We start from the raw sequence: 17,772 nt of genomic DNA on the forward strand, positions 1-17,772 counted from the left end.
TAGCCCCAGTCATATACAAATCAGCTTGGATCCTGCTCCAATAGGCAAATTCCTAAACAGGTGCTCTCTGAACCAGAACACAAGCAACCCAAGACTGGTTTCTCCCTAGCTGTGCTTCACCAGTCTGGTGCAGCCTGGTTGCAGTGGCAAAGTGAGCATGAAACCTACGTCTGGGCATATCCTTTGAATTTAGGGTGTCGCACTAAAGTATACAGAAAAGTGATAGGTGGGATTCTTGAATTAATTTCAGCCACTGGTAATTACTCCATCTTATTTTTCTGCAATGCCACTTTGGATTAGACCGAGCCAAATTCAACTCCGTATTTATCCTGCTTCAATAGAAACAGTTCGCCCAAATGGCCAACCAAGTCCTCTCTGACCTGGAATACAAGCAGTTCAACACCTGTTTCACCGTCGTTGGGGCTTGCCAGTTAGGTGCAGCCGAGTTCCAATGCAATGTGAGCACGGAATCTACGTCTCTGCATACCCGTTGCACTTAGGGTGTCGCAACAAAGAATGCAAAAAAGTGATAGGTGGGATGATTGAATTAATCTCACCCTCTGGTAATTACTCAAGCCGCATCCCAGTAAATCATTTTTTTCCTGCAATGTCACCTCAGATTATGCCAGCTCTCTCCTGGTAGGGGCAAACCAGGCAGAAATCATCCGTCTCCAACGTGTCCAAAACGCCGCAGCTAGAGCCATAGTTGGCTTGCCCAGGACCTGCTCTGTTTCTAGTACCCTTCGTTCTTTGCATTGGCTACCGGTTAAAACAAGAATTCATTTTAAAGTTTTATGTCTGGCTTTTAAGATCTTGAAGGGATCAGCCCCCCAGATCCTTTCGAATCTCGTGTCCTATTATGTTCCAACCCGCTCCTTGAGATCATTGGGCCAAGCGTTCGCTGTGGTCCCGAGGTTTAAGCTCAGCCGAGTTGGTGGCCGGTCCTTCCGGGTAAAAGCAGCAGTGCTTTGGAACTCTCTTCCGATTGAGATTCGCTTGATGGAAGACCTTCTTTTGTTCCGTAAAGCTATAAAAACCTTCTTGTTTTAATTTCTCCCCTTTTTTAGTTGCGCCCTTTCTTTTTCTTTGTTTCTATGTTCAGTGTTAGCTATGTTTACCTTGTCATGCGCCAGGACGCCCCTTAGCTGGGGCAGCTGTGTGCACTACAAATGTTTCTAACATAACATAACATAGCATGATACAGAAGACCTCCTTAACAGCATTCACATTGGCAAATGCCATTTTCGTTGTTGGATTCCCTGTCCTTTGTGGCGATGGGGCTGCAATAACGAAATAAAAACATCATGATTCAAAGGGCCCTTACCAATGTCCTCGCCCATTCTCACAAGTTAAAGCTGCCCCGCTCTGACAGCCTCCACTTTGCAAATCCACTGCCACTTCTTTTGAAGTGACAGTCTGTAATCAACGGTGTAAGGTCGCAGTTGTGGTTGCAAATATTCATAATGAGGAGCAGTCCCTTTCACACCTCTGTCTCCTCCTGCTGAATTTTAAGGAGGCCACAATGCACGTAGTGAATCGGAATTACTTTTCTGTCTCGTAGTATCCTGTGGTACATTAAGACTTGTAGTTTTAGGGTCGTAAAGCCCATAACTTTGGAAATTATGAACTTTGTGACCACAAAACTATTTAATGCATCATGCCGTAGATCTTTCAAAGCTCCTGTGCAGGAATGAATAGTCCTTACACCTGCAGGATGTAAAATGGTGTGTCTTATTTAATACGCAGGAAGGCTAGGCTTTGTAAGCTGCCTACATTTAGATTAAAAAGAGTGGGAGGCTGTTAATCCTTTTTAGGTCTCACCTGAGGCAGCGCGCATGCGCTGCTCTGCGAGGCTTATAGTGAGGACTTCCATTTCACACATCTTTTCCTCGTGTTGTTTTTTTTCCCGGCCACCCATTTGATTGGCCATTTGCGTAAGCCTTCCACAAAAGAAAGCACGCAAATGGCCAAAGCTCGGGTATGTCCCACTTTATCTTTAAATGTTCCCTCCCATAGCCTATGTGTCTCGGGAGCGAGCAGCGGCACCATCTGTTTCCAATTATCTTTGATCCCACTGTTTTTCATCCAGGTAGGCCAGTGCTTCGAATGTGATGAGATTTTCTTCACTGTTCGTATCTTTGCAAGCCTTTTGAAACTCTGAAACATGCCCTTACTTATTTTTGAATACCAGCCCAATTAAGATACTACCTTTGCAAGATGAAAGATTTCTGCACAAAGCAACTTTTGGTGCCGTTGGGCAATATCAACAGAGGTGCGTGCACCCTGTGAAAGAAAGCCTCGAGCTGGCAGCTCTTGTGGAGAACATTTCATCAGCGGACTGTCCACTCTAAGGATTCCCTCTACACTATCTAGGAGGTGTGTAGGTATCTACCGAGAGGTTTAAAAAGGAACCCGCCATCTTCACGAGGGCCCGGGAATATTTTACAATCACGTGCACCCCTGAGGAGACGAGGGCTGCCGGAATGGTGGAACAGGAAAGGGTCCCTCCAAGCTGTGTGCGGAAGCTGCCGAGCCATGGGTCCTCTAACGAGGGACGCCTTGGGCCCCACAAATTAGTCTGGACAAACACCGCCATCACTGCCGATGTAGAACAGCTGGTATCTGCGTGCGCGCGAGAGAAGTGCATTCACCAGGCAGCGACAGGTCACAAAATGACACCCATAGAGACAGGCCGTTAGGAGGAGCGAGGCAACTCAACGGGTGACGTACTGTAAGCCACACTTACGACTCGAGCATTTTCATGACCTGTTTTGCGGTACACACTGTTTCTCTGCCTGCTTTAGGTTGAGGGCTTTTGAGTATGGTTATTATGCCCTTTTTAGGTATGGAAATCTGAGATATGGTTTGGAGTGTTCGAGTTTTTTTTATTCTCTTTACCAGTTTTACCCTCAGCAAGCCTTTTGAACATTTGTCCTTGGCATTTCAAAGATGCATTGTTTCAAAGCAGAACAAAAAAAATACAACTTTAATCTTGTGACTCATGGTTAATGGCACCAAAGAATGCACATCACTTTAAAGGGCCGCTTGACTATTTAACATTTCAGACATATTGGAATTTCTTTGGAAGTACTGTCATTACTGTCTTCTTTTTATAAATGTTATTAAAGGTGTTATTTTTTAACTTCAACCTGTATCTTGAGTTATTTGGCCAAACTTGTGCTTTTCCCAGCAGATGTTGTTTGATGCACTTAAAGTATGTACAATGTCTTTAAACAAAAATGTATGCTTCTACATATTGAACAGGCAAAAAACAAACGGATCATTATTCTTTCACTTATGAGCAGGGAAGTATTCATGGCAGATCCTTAAAGAAGCATTGGCAAAGCCAATAAGTCTGTGTTGTGTTTTAAGTCCAGACTACAACGTTAAAAAAAACAAGCATTGGCATAGCCAATAGGTCTCGCTTTTGGGACTTTATAAGTATTTAGTTATGCAGCACAATATCCTTGGCGCAACAACATCAACTGTTGCATGGCTAAACACTTATAATGTCCCAAAGGCGCGACCTATTGGCTATGCCAATGCTTGTTAATTTCTGCCAGCGAAAGATGGAGTGAGCTTCCTCGGTCTTTGCACACATTAAGTGATGAGTCTTATTTCAGAAACCCTTCAAAGACTTGGTTTTCTGCTTCCTTTCAGTGTTTAGAATAAACAATTTACCTTGCTCATCGTTTTATCGCCGGGATGCCCTTTCGGGTAGCTGTTTTAGACTTTACAAAATAGTAATTCATTCATTTTACAGTAAAAATTGGATGGTTAAAAAAAAAAATAATGCACGATCCATGTCGATCATTTCACCAACTAAGTGAATTTGGAAGACCCGTCTGATGATTGTATTAGTTAAGACTATCTGTGTGTGCCATGTGGGATGTCCTGCACAGTCAGTATGTCTAAAGAGTTATAGCTTGGTCATATTTTTTTAAACCACGGATACGAGGATGTTTTAATGCTATGTTAAAATGACGTTGCATTTTATTGGAATGATGAATGTCAACAATAGAAATGTATGGTTAAAGAACAGTGATAGGAAGTATGACAACTACAAATGCAGAGAGAGAAGTCGAAAAACTGCAGCCATTTATCTGCCAAGCTTTGCTGTACCTTGATGTTTTCATTTTGTTTAGTAATGGAGAGAGTACTGTGATATTAACTGTTGATAATTTGTAGAACATGCGGACTAAGCCACTTTAAAGCATTTTTGGAGAAATACTCACATAAGGAGTTACACGTTTTCTCCTTTTTACTTTTTTCTTACAGGTCAATTAAACTACCTTGGATCAAGCCATCAATTGTGGCACATCTTTGCAGTGATAATGTTGTATTGGTGGCATCAGTCTACAGTGCATATTATGCGTTTTAGACATAGCAAACCGTGCCCTGACTTTGAAGGAAATGTGTAAGGGTAGGTATGGCAGTATGGAGAAAGTTTACAGTTCCGTCCTCACTTTCTTATCCTTGGTATTCTCAAATAAGCAACCTACGCAACTTTCCAAATATAATGACAGAGTTATAAGCTAAAGGCTAGCTACCATCTTTTGTTGTTGTTGTCCTGAAACGCCTGTGCCAGCTTTAATTGACTTTTTTGTCATCTGCATGTGCAAAGGGAGCTCTACATGCTGACGTTTAACTTTGACATTTCTTTATAGAAAGTATATGCTGTAAAGCGTGCTTGTACATAAACCTTTGAGGAGCCTTTCTAAATGATAAACTGTAGTTAATGCTTCTTGCTATGTGCTGTTTTTGTTCAGTATTTTATTAGAATTTTGCATCACATTCAAAAAGCTTGATATTTCATCAGCAGATGACACCAAAAAGTGTCCTGTGTATCCTGAGGTATCTAGGCTTCTCTCCCCAGCCATCTCCCTAAAGTCTGACACGTATGTATCCCCTCCAATAGGGCCCTTGCGTAATGCCTTTGAACAATTTCACATACGTCCTCCCCTGGGGATGTACAATGCCAGCAACATCTTTCACAACGTATTGTGAGGTTATGTTTCTTACTGCTTCTTGTTACCTCCTTGTCTATGGATCTTCAATACCCATCTCCTGCAGGTCATATAATTGGAGTGCTCTGCCTCGTTGGGAAGTCTATCAGTTGGCTCAGTTCCACTAAACATTGGATGAAAAGTTGCCACAGTTTTACAATTTGCTTTCTTTGCTGATGCAGGTCATTGGTAATCTCAAGGAATAGGATCTGGCAAACATTACATATCCATTGTGTCAGTGAGGGTCTGTTGGGCCTTTTCCAGTAAGCTGCAGAAAATTGTCTGGCTGCCACCAGCATATAAATATAATCCTTGGGGATTTTTTTCCTGCATCCCAGTGCCTAGACCCAGAAGGGTCATTCCCGGGTCCACTATTGTAATTCTTCCAACTAAGCTCTCCCACAATAAGACTAAGAATTTCTTTCCAAAATGTTTGGATGGCTATGTACTACCCCGAGAAATGTAATGATGTCCCCACCCGTGTACTTTAATTCCAGCACCTTTCATCTCTGTTCCCCTGTATCCTGTTGAGCCAGTCTGGAATTGGATGCCAGAGAAACTTTGTTCCTCTTGGATATATCCCTCCAAAGATCTTTCCAATCAGTTTCTGAGATGTCCTTGTTTAGTATCTTTGCTCACTTCTTTTGAAAGGGCTACTTGTGTTGGGGACCCTCCGCCTCAATAATGGCATACAAACGGCTGATCAGACATCTGGTACCCTCCACTGACTTCGAAAATTGCTCACAAGAGCTGAGCAGTCTGTTCACCAGATGTTTGATTAATGGGTAAATAACCGACTATGTTAATTGCCATACTGCAATCTGCCCTGTTCTCTTACTTCAAATAATTTTTGGCAAGCCTCAAATATCTTTATCTGCCCTTTCTCAGACGTGTCCTTCCATACGCCGCAGTCTTCCTTTTTCCATTCTACAAAACAGTACCCTGCTTATGCTGGGTTAAAATCAAAATTCGAGAGAATGAATGAGTAAAAAAAGAATCTAGGATGACCGGAAGGTTGCAATGCCTCTGCAAGTTGCTACGTGATCCCAAATACTCAAAGTTGTCTTGGTTATCTCAGATAAGTATAGATGGGGTGGATGTAGTCTCTCCTAAACCAGAGTGTGTCCCAGAGGATTCTGTCAACTGTCACCTTCCCCATTCGGTACAACTTATTTTCCATCTCTTTGTCAAACCACTCTATAATGTTCTACAAATGAGCAGCTTGTATCTGTGCATATAAGTCAAAACACTCTGGCTGATAAACTATGGCAAAGAGAAGACTTGCACACCTATTGTGTGCTTCAAACTAATTTAATTCATGGAACAAAATTTATTCTTGGACGACCTTGAAGCTTAGCTTGGCGCTTAAGACTGCCTTTTGGGACCTAATTGTGATACTGTACTCACTAATATTCATGCTTGGTTTGTAAGGTACTTGGTCTCACCATTTAGATTAACTTTGATTACTGACCCAGCAAACATTGTGGGCCAGCTAACATGTGCATGCATCATTTAATCAAGCAACTCAGATGTATCTCTGTAACAACACTTATATTTACGTTACTTGTACAGCTAACAAGAAATCTGTTCTCATTTATATAATATTTTACATTTGAAAATGGCCGCCATGCAGATGTAGACCGCATGCAGTCTGGAAGTCCTTCATTTAATTAGATTGTTAATTTTTATCAATTTTCAAGTTTAAAACCCCACATAGGGAAATGCTTTTCACCCGTGAGCAAGTCGGCAGGTAGGGCAAAACACTTTGGGTGTTTGTCTTGGCTGTACCATTGGTTGTCCTGGTAGCTGATTCTATGGATTGCTTGAATTAAATTTGTTTGAAGCACATTGTCGGAGTGCACGTCTTCTTTTACCCTAGATCGTCAGGAGTGTTTTGCATAATATTTGCGGGCTGGCTTGGAGATATATATATATATATATATATATATATATATATATATATATATATATATATATATATATATATATATTCGCCAGTTTATAGTTAGAACCGTGTTTCCATAGGGAATCTGAAAATTCTATTTTGAATAACTTTGGCGCCGGTTAACGAATCCTCGCGAATTTTTCAAAATAGGTGGGGCGCTCCGCTCCTACCCTGAAAGTCTCGGGGTGATTAGTCAAGTGGGGGCCGAGAAAAAAGGGGGGTCCCAAAACGAGTTTTCCCCATGCATTTTTCCATAGGGACCTTTAGTCCAAGGTACAGCCCGAACGGCTGAACAGAATTATTTGAAATTTGGCAAAGAGAAAGTCCTCAGGTCAGGGATGTGCCTTTTGAATATCTGGAGTCAATCTGTTTAGTAGTTCCTGAGAAAATTTCAGTTAAAAGTACATATGTATCTATAGGCGCGCACCGTGCGCGTACGGTAAGCATACCGTACGCGCACGCTGCTGTGCGCGAGCGTAATTCTGATTGGTGGTTACATGACAGTAAACATTCCAGTCGGTCGAAATCAGGAAGTGTCGGCCGCCATTTTGTCTCTCGCAGTCTGAGGCAGTGAAAAACAAAGGTGGAGAATGTGAAAAGGGGGCAGGGTGGACAGTTCCTGACCCCCTAGCCTTTGTCAGGGGGTCACTGAAGGACCCCCAAGGATGAAAAAAACTTTTTTTTTTTTCCGAAAAAGCGCGGGGTGCGTGCATGGCACGCGCAACGCATCGTGGGCTCTCGTTGCGCAAAGCGCACCGAGCATCCACAGCGTGCGCACGGTGCGTGAAGCGCACGGTGCACGCACGGTGAAGAACCTGAAAAAAATATATATTAATAAATACATAACTTAGCATTTAAAAAACCGTACAAATTCACTTAAAAAACCATAGGTTTCACACACGTTATAGTTAGGAATTAGCATTGAAAAAACCTTGCAAATTCACTTAAAAAACCATAGGTTTCACACATGTTATAGTTAGCTGGACATTTCCCTCGTAAAAAAACAATGAAATTCCCCCGTTATAGTTAGTGCAGGCAACTATAACTCACGCGACCGCAATCCTCTGCTGATGACATCAGATATTACATCACTGTATTTAGACACCTATTTACCCATGTCTTCTTCCATTAATCTTTAGCTATACATATATTACAAATATTTATTTTTCAGAAAGACACATTTAATCAGTGATGTAATATCCGACGTCATCAGCAGAGGATTGCGGTCGCGTGAGTTATAGTTGCCTGCACTAACTATAACGGGGGAATTTCAATGGTTTTTCACGAGTGAAATGTCCAGCTAACTATAACATGTGTGAAACCTATGGTTTTTTAAGTGAATTTGCAAGGTTTTTAAATGCTAATTCCTAACTATAAAGTGTGTGAAACCTATGGTTTTTTCAGTGAATTTGTACGGTTTTTTAAATGCTAAGTTATGTATTTATTTATTTATTTTTTAAGGTTTTTCACCGTGCGCGTACCGTTTGCGCACGGTGCGCTTCTTCGCGGAATTTTTCCGTTTCCACGTACGCGCACGCTACGCGTACTGCGCGATTTTTCGCCAAAAAATTAAAGGAAATTTTGGCCCTTTGGGGTCCTTCTGGGACCCCCTGTCAAAGGCTAGGGGGTCAGGAACTGTCCACCCTGCCCCCTTTTCACATTCTCCACCTTTGTTTTTCACCCCCTCAGACTGCGAGAGACAAAATGGCGGCCGACACTTCCTGGTTTCGACCGATTCGAATGTTTACTAAGATCTAACAACCAATCAGAATCGCGCTTGCGCACGGCAGCGTGCGAGTACGGTAAGCTTACCGTACGCGCACGGTGCGCGCCTACAGATATATATATATTGATTTAAATGCTATTTTCTCAGGAAATACTGAACAGATTTACACCAGACCTGCAAAAGGCACATCCCTGACCTGAGGACTACCTCTCTGCCAAATTTCAAGTAATTCTGTTCAGCCGTTCAGGCTGTAGCTTGGACTAAAGGTCCTATGGAAAAATGCATGGGGAAAACGCGTTTTGGGACCCCCCCTTTTTCTCAGCCCCCGCTTGACGAATCCCCCTGAGACCTATTTTGAAAATTTCGCGAGGATTCGTCAATCGGCGCCAAAGTTATTCCAAATAGAATGTTGCGGATTTCCTATTGAAACACGGTCCTAACTATAACTATCTACTAGAAAATATATATATATATATATTACCTACTGGCGGTCGCCAGTAGGTAGTTATAGTTAGGACCACGTTTCCATAGGAAATCCGCAACATTCTATTTTGAATAACTTTGGCGCCGGTCCACGAATCCTCGCGAATTTTTCAAAATAGGTGGGGCGCTACGCTCCGCTCCTACCCTGAAAGTCTCGGGGGGATTCGTCAAGCGGGGGCTGAGATAAAAGGGGGGTCCCAAAACGCGTTTTTCCCATGCATTTTTCCATAGGACCTTTAGACAGGGCTACAGCCCGAACGGCTGAACAGAATTTAATGAAATTTGGCAGAGAGGTAGTCCCCAGGTCAAGGAAGTGCCTTTTGTAGGTTTGGTGTAAATCTGTTCAGTAGATTCTGAGAAAATAGCCTTTAAATCAATATATATATCTGTGGCAGCTTACGGTGCGCTTACCGTGCGCTTACCGTAAGCTTACCGTATGCGTACAGTGGCGTGCGCGAGCGCGATTCTGATTGGCTCTTAGATCTTAGTAAACATTCGAGTCGGTCGAAACCAGGAAGCGGCGGCCGCAATTTTCTCTCTCGCTTCCTGAGTTGGGCAGCAAAAACGTACCCCAAATATATGTAAAGAGGCAGTTTCATGAGATCCTAACCACCCAGCATTGATACAGGGGTCCCCAAACCACCCCCAAGCCCAAAAAAAAAAAAATGTTTTTTTTCGGAAAATCGCCGATTACGCTTACCGTACGCGCACGGTAAAAAATTATAAAAAAAAAAAAAACTATCCACATTCTCCCCACCCCGTGTGCAAATGGTGCCCGAAGAATACATTTCACAAAGATGCGCAAAATATGTCCCCCATGTGCGCATGGTGCGCGAAGCGCATCGTGCGTACATGGCCCATCCCGCTTAACGTGGGCACGCGGTGCGCGCAGCGCACCGCGTGACCACTGTGCGTGCACGGCACTAACTGCGTAAAGTGGGCGCGCGGTGCGCAAAGCGCACCGCGTGCTCACTGTGCGCGCACGGTGCGCGAAGAGCACCGTTCGCGCACGGAACGAACTGCGTTAACTGGGCGCGCACGCCACGAATGGCGTAAAGTAACTTAGCATTTAAAAAACCTTGCAAATTCACTGAAAAAACCATAGGTTTCACACATGTTATAGTTAGCTGGACATTTTACTGATAAAAAACCAATGAAATTCCCCCGTTATAGTTACTGCAGGCAACTATAACTCACGCGACCGCAATCTTCTGCTGATGACATATGTGTCTTTATGAAAAAAAAATATTTGTAATATATGTAAAGCTAAAATTTAATGGAAGAAGACATGGGCAAATAAGTGTCTAAATACAGTATTAGCATCAGCAGAGGATTGCGGTCGCGTGAGTTATAGTTGCCTGCAGTAACTATAACGGGGGAATTTCATTGGTTTTTTATCAGTAAAATGTCCAGCTAACTATAACATGTGTGAAACCTATGGTTTTTTCAGTGAATATATATATATATATATATATATATATATATATATATATATATATATATATATATATATATATATATATATATATTATATATATATATATATAGTATTTTTTTTATTCATGGACACCAGGCCTTCACCGTTTTATGTTTGGTGACATAAGAATCTTTCTGGTTATTGTGCTCTTATGTATCCCAATGTAAATCTTTCTGTGTACTTTTCTGTAGGGTATTATTTCATCACCAGGAGTGGTTATCGGGAGTGGAAAATAAAAAGGAGCCATAGGATAATAGTCATTATAATCATGTTAATTTGACCCAGCCAGAAGATAGTGTCTGCTATGTTGCCATATCTGCTAATAGTTGGATTTTATGCAAGAACCGATTTGCAGTGTACCAGGTCTCCACTAAGCCTGCAGAGTTGGGTCAATATTTAAGTGATTGCTTGGCCCATTGATGAGGGTAAAAGGTTCTCAATGCAGACAATCGGTCCAAGGAAATGTATATGTCCAGTACCTATGACTTTTCCGTATTGATTCTGAGACCTCAGGCTGCCTCGAATTTAGCTAGCTTTGCATGGTTTCCTGAGTGAACGTGTCTAGTTCAGTAAGGGAAAGAAGAACATCATCAATTAATAAACTGATTTTGTGTTCTACATCTCTAGATTTCAATCCCCTCACCTCTGAAGAGGATCACATTTTAATGACCAGTAGTTTGATTACAAGGGCAGGCAAGGGAGGCTGTAGAGGGCAGTCCTTCCTGTTTTTTTTGTGAAGAGCAAACCTCTTGGATAGGAAGCCAATGGCTCTGATACTAGTTCACGGTCCTTGGTAGTTGGCCATTAACTATTCGGTCATTCATAGCTAGTGCTACCCTCATTAAGTTCCAGCTCACCTTGTGAAATGCTCTCTCTGCATTTAAGTTCATGAGGAAAGCTGGGATCCCTTTTTCTTCGTTCTTTGTCATGGAGATGAGCAGTCTTTCTTATATTGTCTTACCCACCCTCTCACAAAGCCCACTTTGAATTGACTCAAAGTAGAGCACCCTACACAGTCCTTTTTCCAGGAGCCTAGTGAAATGATTTACATCCATATTGAATAGAGTCACGTCCCTATATGACTTACGGTCTTCTGTATCTTTTGCTGGTTTGGAAATTAAGTATTTTTTCGGCTCTTTCATTGTAAGACTGACCTTTCCCATTTGGGAGAACAAGTTAAACAGTTGAGTCTCCTGTAAAGGTCTTCGAGAATTGGGAAGTAAACTGATCTAAGCACTCTGCATCACCAAGAGGTAGATCTCAAATAGCCAACTGAACTCCCTGTGGCTCAATGGATTTATCCAACTCTACGGGTAAGGTGGACATTGTGAGGTTCTCCAGGAAATCTCTCTGTGCCCCCATAGTTCCCGACTCGTTGGCATAAAAGTCTATATAGTAAGAGAAGAACATAATCCTTTCCTCTTTTGCCTGTCGCCCTACTACCATCAAGCTGTTTTAGGTGGGCAATACATTTCCTAGCCTGCTATATGTGTAGTGTCATATTGAGATGTTTGTCTTCTTTTCACCCTTCTCATAAAAAAGGTCTATTTACATTTTTTTATTTTTTTTACTGAGTTTTATATAGCGCGAACTTGACTTGAATCGGGTATCAGAGCGCTTTACATAGCACCAGTTGCATAACATGATGATGCATTAATTTTTGTTAGGCACGGGGAGATTAAGTGATTTGCCCAGAATCACAGGATGTTCAGCGTCATTGCCCAAGACTCGAACCCAGTTCCCCAGATTCGACGTCGACCACCCTAGCAGTTAGGCCAACTCCTCTCCCCATATAGTGATACTTCAGACCTGTTCATCCTATGTGTCCAGCTATCCTTTTACTGCCTCGGTCTTACTTCTGCTCTCTATGGTCTGGGCTTTATTGCCCCCAGTGCTAATGTGTCCCCATCAGGGTTGCTGTGAAGACACCATAGTGTGTTTGTGGTCGGTGTATCATGACACACATTCTTTTAGTAGTATTGATGTATCTCTAACAGTATTTCAGCTCTGTAGGTTGGTTCCCCTAGTAAAGCCTTTTCATTATCTTTATTTTGGCAAATTGCCATAAAAGAACAGAATATATAAATCCAACTATAAAATGTCCATTTTAAAGAGACATTGAATTTGAAAAAACAATTGAGAATTAAAGCAAGTAGTTAACCTCTAGCAGCTTGATTCATTAAGTGCAATAGCAATCAGCAGAAAAGGCATGCACATGATCTCACTGAAGCCCAGATGAGTACAACCCCACAACAACAAATTCCTAAGAGTCAAGGGCCCTTGGTGGCATCTTAACAAATGTATGTCCTAACAAACTGCTTTCCTTTTCAATATGAATTCCAGATATAAAATGTAGATCTTATCCATAAGTGTATGAATGCAGTCATAGAAACCACTTACGTGTGCACCACATTATAAACAAATATCTAGTAACAGCAAAGAACATAGGTTGATAGGTGTCATTTCAAAATCCTCAATGTCTCCTGACCGTGGAGTTCCCAGGTACCTACACAATTGAATCAGCCATTTCGATCTGTAGAGTTACCTAGCTGAAGCAGGTTGAATTTTATCTAGGAAGACCTCTAGTGTTTAGATATATTTTACCCCAATAAAAGTTGCTGTCAGAGTGCCTAATGACAAGCACCTCTGAAAAAGAGGACGTTTGTATCCCTTGTAACAATTCACAAGGTCCTTTCTGGATGTTGGACAGGTCACAGAAGGATAGCTCCAAAGGGTCATTTTTGCCAATGCTCAAATATAATTGAACCAGGGTAATCTTCCTGTCCCTGGTAGCCCCAGTATCTCCTCCAGCACTAGTCTGTAGGAGATCAGCTCTGCACTGGTCCAGATTCTTTGTGAGAAAGTGAGGGGTCTAAGTCCAATTTCGTTGGGGATTGGTCTAATTCTTGTTTCAAGTCGAAGCATGCTGAGTGAGATACTAGGGGGGAGGTTGACTAGCTGTCTGATAGAGTTGTTTTCAATTTTACCAATATCTTTCACACTTCTATGCCCCCAAAGTTCAGCCCCATACATAATGGCACCCAAGGCTTTCACTTTATACATCTCAACATCAGGACTTATGGGCTTGTGGAACAAGTTCCTGTGCACTCTGGCCAATCCCCCGATATTTACACTACTTTGAGTCTCGTACCTGATGCCTTCGGGTCAAGTCCGCGCTATATAAAACTCCGAAAAAGAAAGAAAAAACAGGTTAAAGACCATGAATCTGGTCTTGGTAACATGAATTGCTTGCAATCTTGACTTACAAAAGACGTTAAAACTATCAAGTATATTTTGAAAATACCCATTGGAGATTTTGAGAGACTGAGGGTGTCATCTGCAAACATCAGTGCCGGTACTTTATTTGAAGCGATCTTGGAGGCATAGTTGTTGTTGACCCTGTTTAATTAATCCACCAGGCCATTGTTGTATAAGCAAAATAATGTTGGTGCTAACCCGCAGCCCTGCCTAACTTTCCTACTGACTGTAAATGGTTCAGAGAGCTCCCTGTGTTTCCCATATCTGACCTGGGCAAAGTTTCCCTCATGAAGCCTCCTTATTTTGTGACACAGATAGGAAGGGACCCCAATATCAGTTAATACTGACCACAGCTGGTCTCTTGATACTAAGTCAAAAGCTGACTTGCGTTCCAAAAATATTAGATAGAGACCACACCCTCAAGAGTAACAGTGTTCCATTATAGGAGCTGCAACCTAAAGATTTGATCCATAGTGGAGGTGCGTTGTCTAAAGCCTGCTTGGAAAGGGCTAAGAACATTATGGGCTCCATCCCTGGAGTCATACCAATAATATCCGGGCAAAAACATTCTGCATTACATCGATCAGACTGATAGCTCTGTAATTGCCTGTATCATAGGGGAACCCTTCTTGTGAACAGGTATGATTTCTGCTCCAGCCCATGATTTTGGGATCAGCATTCCCTCCGTTATGGCGTTGAAGATTGTCCACATAACGTGCTTCAAACCTCTGCTGCTGGGAGGAAAAGATCACCCGGAATTTTGTCAGTCCCTGGTGCCTTATGGGCAGCTATTTTCTGAATGGCACTGACCACGTCTGACAGGGTTATCGCAGGATATTCCTTTGCTGCACATAGGGACAGTTCCTTACATAAGTGGCCTGCACCAATGCCCCTTTGTGCTTCATTTACCTCCAGTGCAACATACAAGGCCTGATAATGCTCATTCCAGGCTTCAGCCGCAATGTTGAGTTCAAAGGTAGCTCTGCCCTTTCCACTCCCAAAAGTTACTATATTCCAAAATGCTTTTAGATCTATGCAACTTTGAGCCCCCAGGAGAGAATCCCACTTGGCCTGGTCCCAGGATGTTTTCACTGATGTGGTGATATCTCTATAAATAGCCCGCTTAAGTTTGTTTCAAGATCTATACCTAGATTTTAAGCTTCTAGTAGAGCTAGTTTGGCTTCTTGACATTGGCGATTAAACCAAGAGCACGCAATCCTTCTTTGATCTCTGATCTGTACTTCCACACAAAATAAATCCAATAGTTTGTCAGTAAGTGCAGCGTGGATCTCAGCTGCCCCTGTAAGTGAGTAGATTTTACCTTCCACTGTGGTTACTTTTCTCAGATCTATTAGGGAGTTGCCCACTGCCTTATACAAGGCAACAATTAAATCAGGGGATTGCTGACCAGTGTATCCTTCGCCTACCAGTTCTCAGTCGTAATCTATTGTCCAGCTGGTCGCTAGCTGGCAACCAATCACTTATTTCCGGTAGAGCAAGGTCCAGAGTTAGAACATTGTGATCGCTGTCATGCCTGGACAAGACAGCAAAATCTAAACCAAAGGCCGCATCCTTGTCTCCACAAGAATGTAATCGATTAAAGATGAGGATCCTACCCAATTAAATGTATTCATCACCTGGGTGTCTGAATTTGGCCTCCCATTACAGGCCCATACAGAGTAGTTCAGGGTAAGAGCATTGATCTGGAGAGCCAGGGAGGACCAGTGTTTGATAGGGGGTATACTCAGCTCTGGGATAGGCCACAGCCTAGCCTCCTCGCATACAGCGTCACCATAATTTGCATCTAAAGGCTCAAATTAGCAGTTAAACTCACCCCCTATAACCAAATAAGCACTTGCTGAAAATGAGGACAAAAAGGTGGCGAGTTGCTCCACAACCGGAAATTCATGACCAATCTCATAGGTCTCGAATACACCTTAACCAGCGCTACAACATCCTTGTGAGTATGACTCTCAAAATGTCATTTGAATCCAGCTCAACCTTCTTGGCCTTACAGCTCAAGTGTGTAGCCACCCATATAGTTAACCCGCCAGATGGTCTGCCCCTCCCCCTAGTAGTATCTGTCCTTGTGAAGGCCACAAAGCCCAGCCATCGGTCTTCCTCTATAGACCATGTTTCCTGGAACAAGCATATATCATACTGGTCTATAAAAGACCCCCAATCGCTAGAGTCCAATTTAATCTTCAGGCCAGCAACATTCCCGGACACCACCTTGAGAGCTATTGAATTTTCTGGGTTCCTGGAATGGTCATGTAGGTCTCTACCCTTTGGGATGGCACCACCCTTTGAGGTGGTAGTAGGCTATTCCCCCCAGCCCTGATAGAGGACTCCTACTGCTAGGGTCGTTTTCCCCAGGGGCACACTCCTCATTATTATTGACCCTTGTTTCCAGAGAGGGCTCCAAAGAGGGGGGCCCATGTTGCAAATGGCAGAGCCCTGGGTTGATTCAAAATCTATTCTCTTACCCTTCGTCACCAGGGTCCGTGCTGATGCAAGCCTCATGCAATAGACCCTGCTGCCCAACTCCCCCCTCCCAAAACTTGAGAAAGCAAGATGGATTATGGATACCTAGTTCTAGTCCCGCCTTCTCAAATGTTCCCCCTCAAAGGCCTTGGACGACTCAGACTCAGCATGGCTGGAAAGTCAGTCCACCCCTCCAGTACCCCGAATCTATTCACTACTGGTATTGAAAAGAGCAGAGGCCTGGGTGTTTGGTGTGCATGTCTGCCCCACGTATTGGATAGGTTCTGAGTGACCAGGCCACTTTGATTTTGTCCACTATTGGGAAGGTTCGTAGAAATAGCCTAGTGGTAAAAGCTTGATCACTGTGCCCGGTACATGTACAGAAAGGTCACCTGCCACAAGATTGCAGGCCAACTTTGAGATCCTAAAGTTGCTAACAACGCATTCCCTTTGCCTATCTGTGTGTCCCTTACCTATCCATCTCACCCTGCGAGTAATAATGATGTCTTCAGCCCTATCATAAGTAAAATGCCTAAATCTCGCTAGCCATTGCAAGCATTTGTTAGCTTCTCTTAGTTTGTCTTTGACTCTTTTTTTGATTCAGGGACCCCAGAGAGAATCTCAACATATGGGAATGAATCAGGGGGCAAATTAATGATTGGACATTGTATGATATCAACATTGTCAGTCTCAAATAGCTCCATTCATGGTCTGATCCATTGCAGTGCCTTTGGGCAGGCAGTGTCTGAAGCAAGCACCGTTGGAATCAACCTGGCCCCCACAATCATTAGCACTAATGCTACTTCCCTTAAAATTCATGATAGAAACAGGTAGCTGCTTACCCAGAGGAACAAGATTAGTTTGGCGTACAGCATCCACTTTGCCCTCTAGCCCCCGATGATGTTATTATGGACCCCCCCATAAAGGTGACCCACCCTCTCCAGGTGAGCCAATACATGGGAAAGTTCCTTCTGTAGGATTAGTTTGACCTTCTCAAAGATGTCTATTAATACGTTAGCAACCCATGGGGTATAGAAAGCATCTCCACCTACTCTAACGGCACAGATAGACTATTCATCGGGTGTACAGTAGGACATTTAAGTCACTTCTCCAGCATGTTTCCTGCGCTTAGGCATGTGCCGTGTCCCAGTTTCTCTCTTAGCAGTTAGAGTGGATTTGATACCCTTCCCCTCTTTGTCAGTCATTAGATAATTTCCTTTGTTGGTCGTGTCTCCCTGTTGAACTGGGATGCGTTAAACCCATTGACGGGCTGATCAGAAGAGCAAGATAGAGCAAGTAGTAAACCCATCGGGGAGCAGTGTGGATCAGAAGACAGAGAGAGCTGTTCTGTTAATTCAGTTTTAGTGACCACATCCCCTATGGTTCTTTGCAA

The 17,772-nt window shown here is 42.9% G+C and overlaps 1 protein-coding gene across 2 annotated transcripts in view; it reads left to right on the forward strand.

The window, feature by feature from the left end:
- The window catches only part of PAQR3 (progestin and adipoQ receptor family member 3), a 341,693-nt gene that overhangs the window by 274,000 nt on the left and 49,921 nt on the right, over positions 1–17,772 (forward strand). The window contains exon 7 of one of the 2 annotated variants that reach the window (XM_085640956.1): positions 4,279–4,423. The exons of the other annotated variant lie outside the window; for it this stretch is intronic. Within the exon in view, the coding sequence (XP_085497082.1) occupies positions 4,279–4,421 (143 nt within the window). The 3' untranslated portion in view covers positions 4,422–4,423. The remainder of the gene's footprint in view (positions 1–4,278; positions 4,424–17,772) is intronic. 2 annotated transcript variants of the gene reach the window in all.

This window comes from Triturus cristatus, chromosome 2_2, assembly GCF_964204655.1.
Source record: "Triturus cristatus chromosome 2_2, aTriCri1.1, whole genome shotgun sequence".
NCBI classification, from domain to species: Eukaryota; Metazoa; Chordata; class Amphibia; order Caudata; family Salamandridae; genus Triturus; species Triturus cristatus.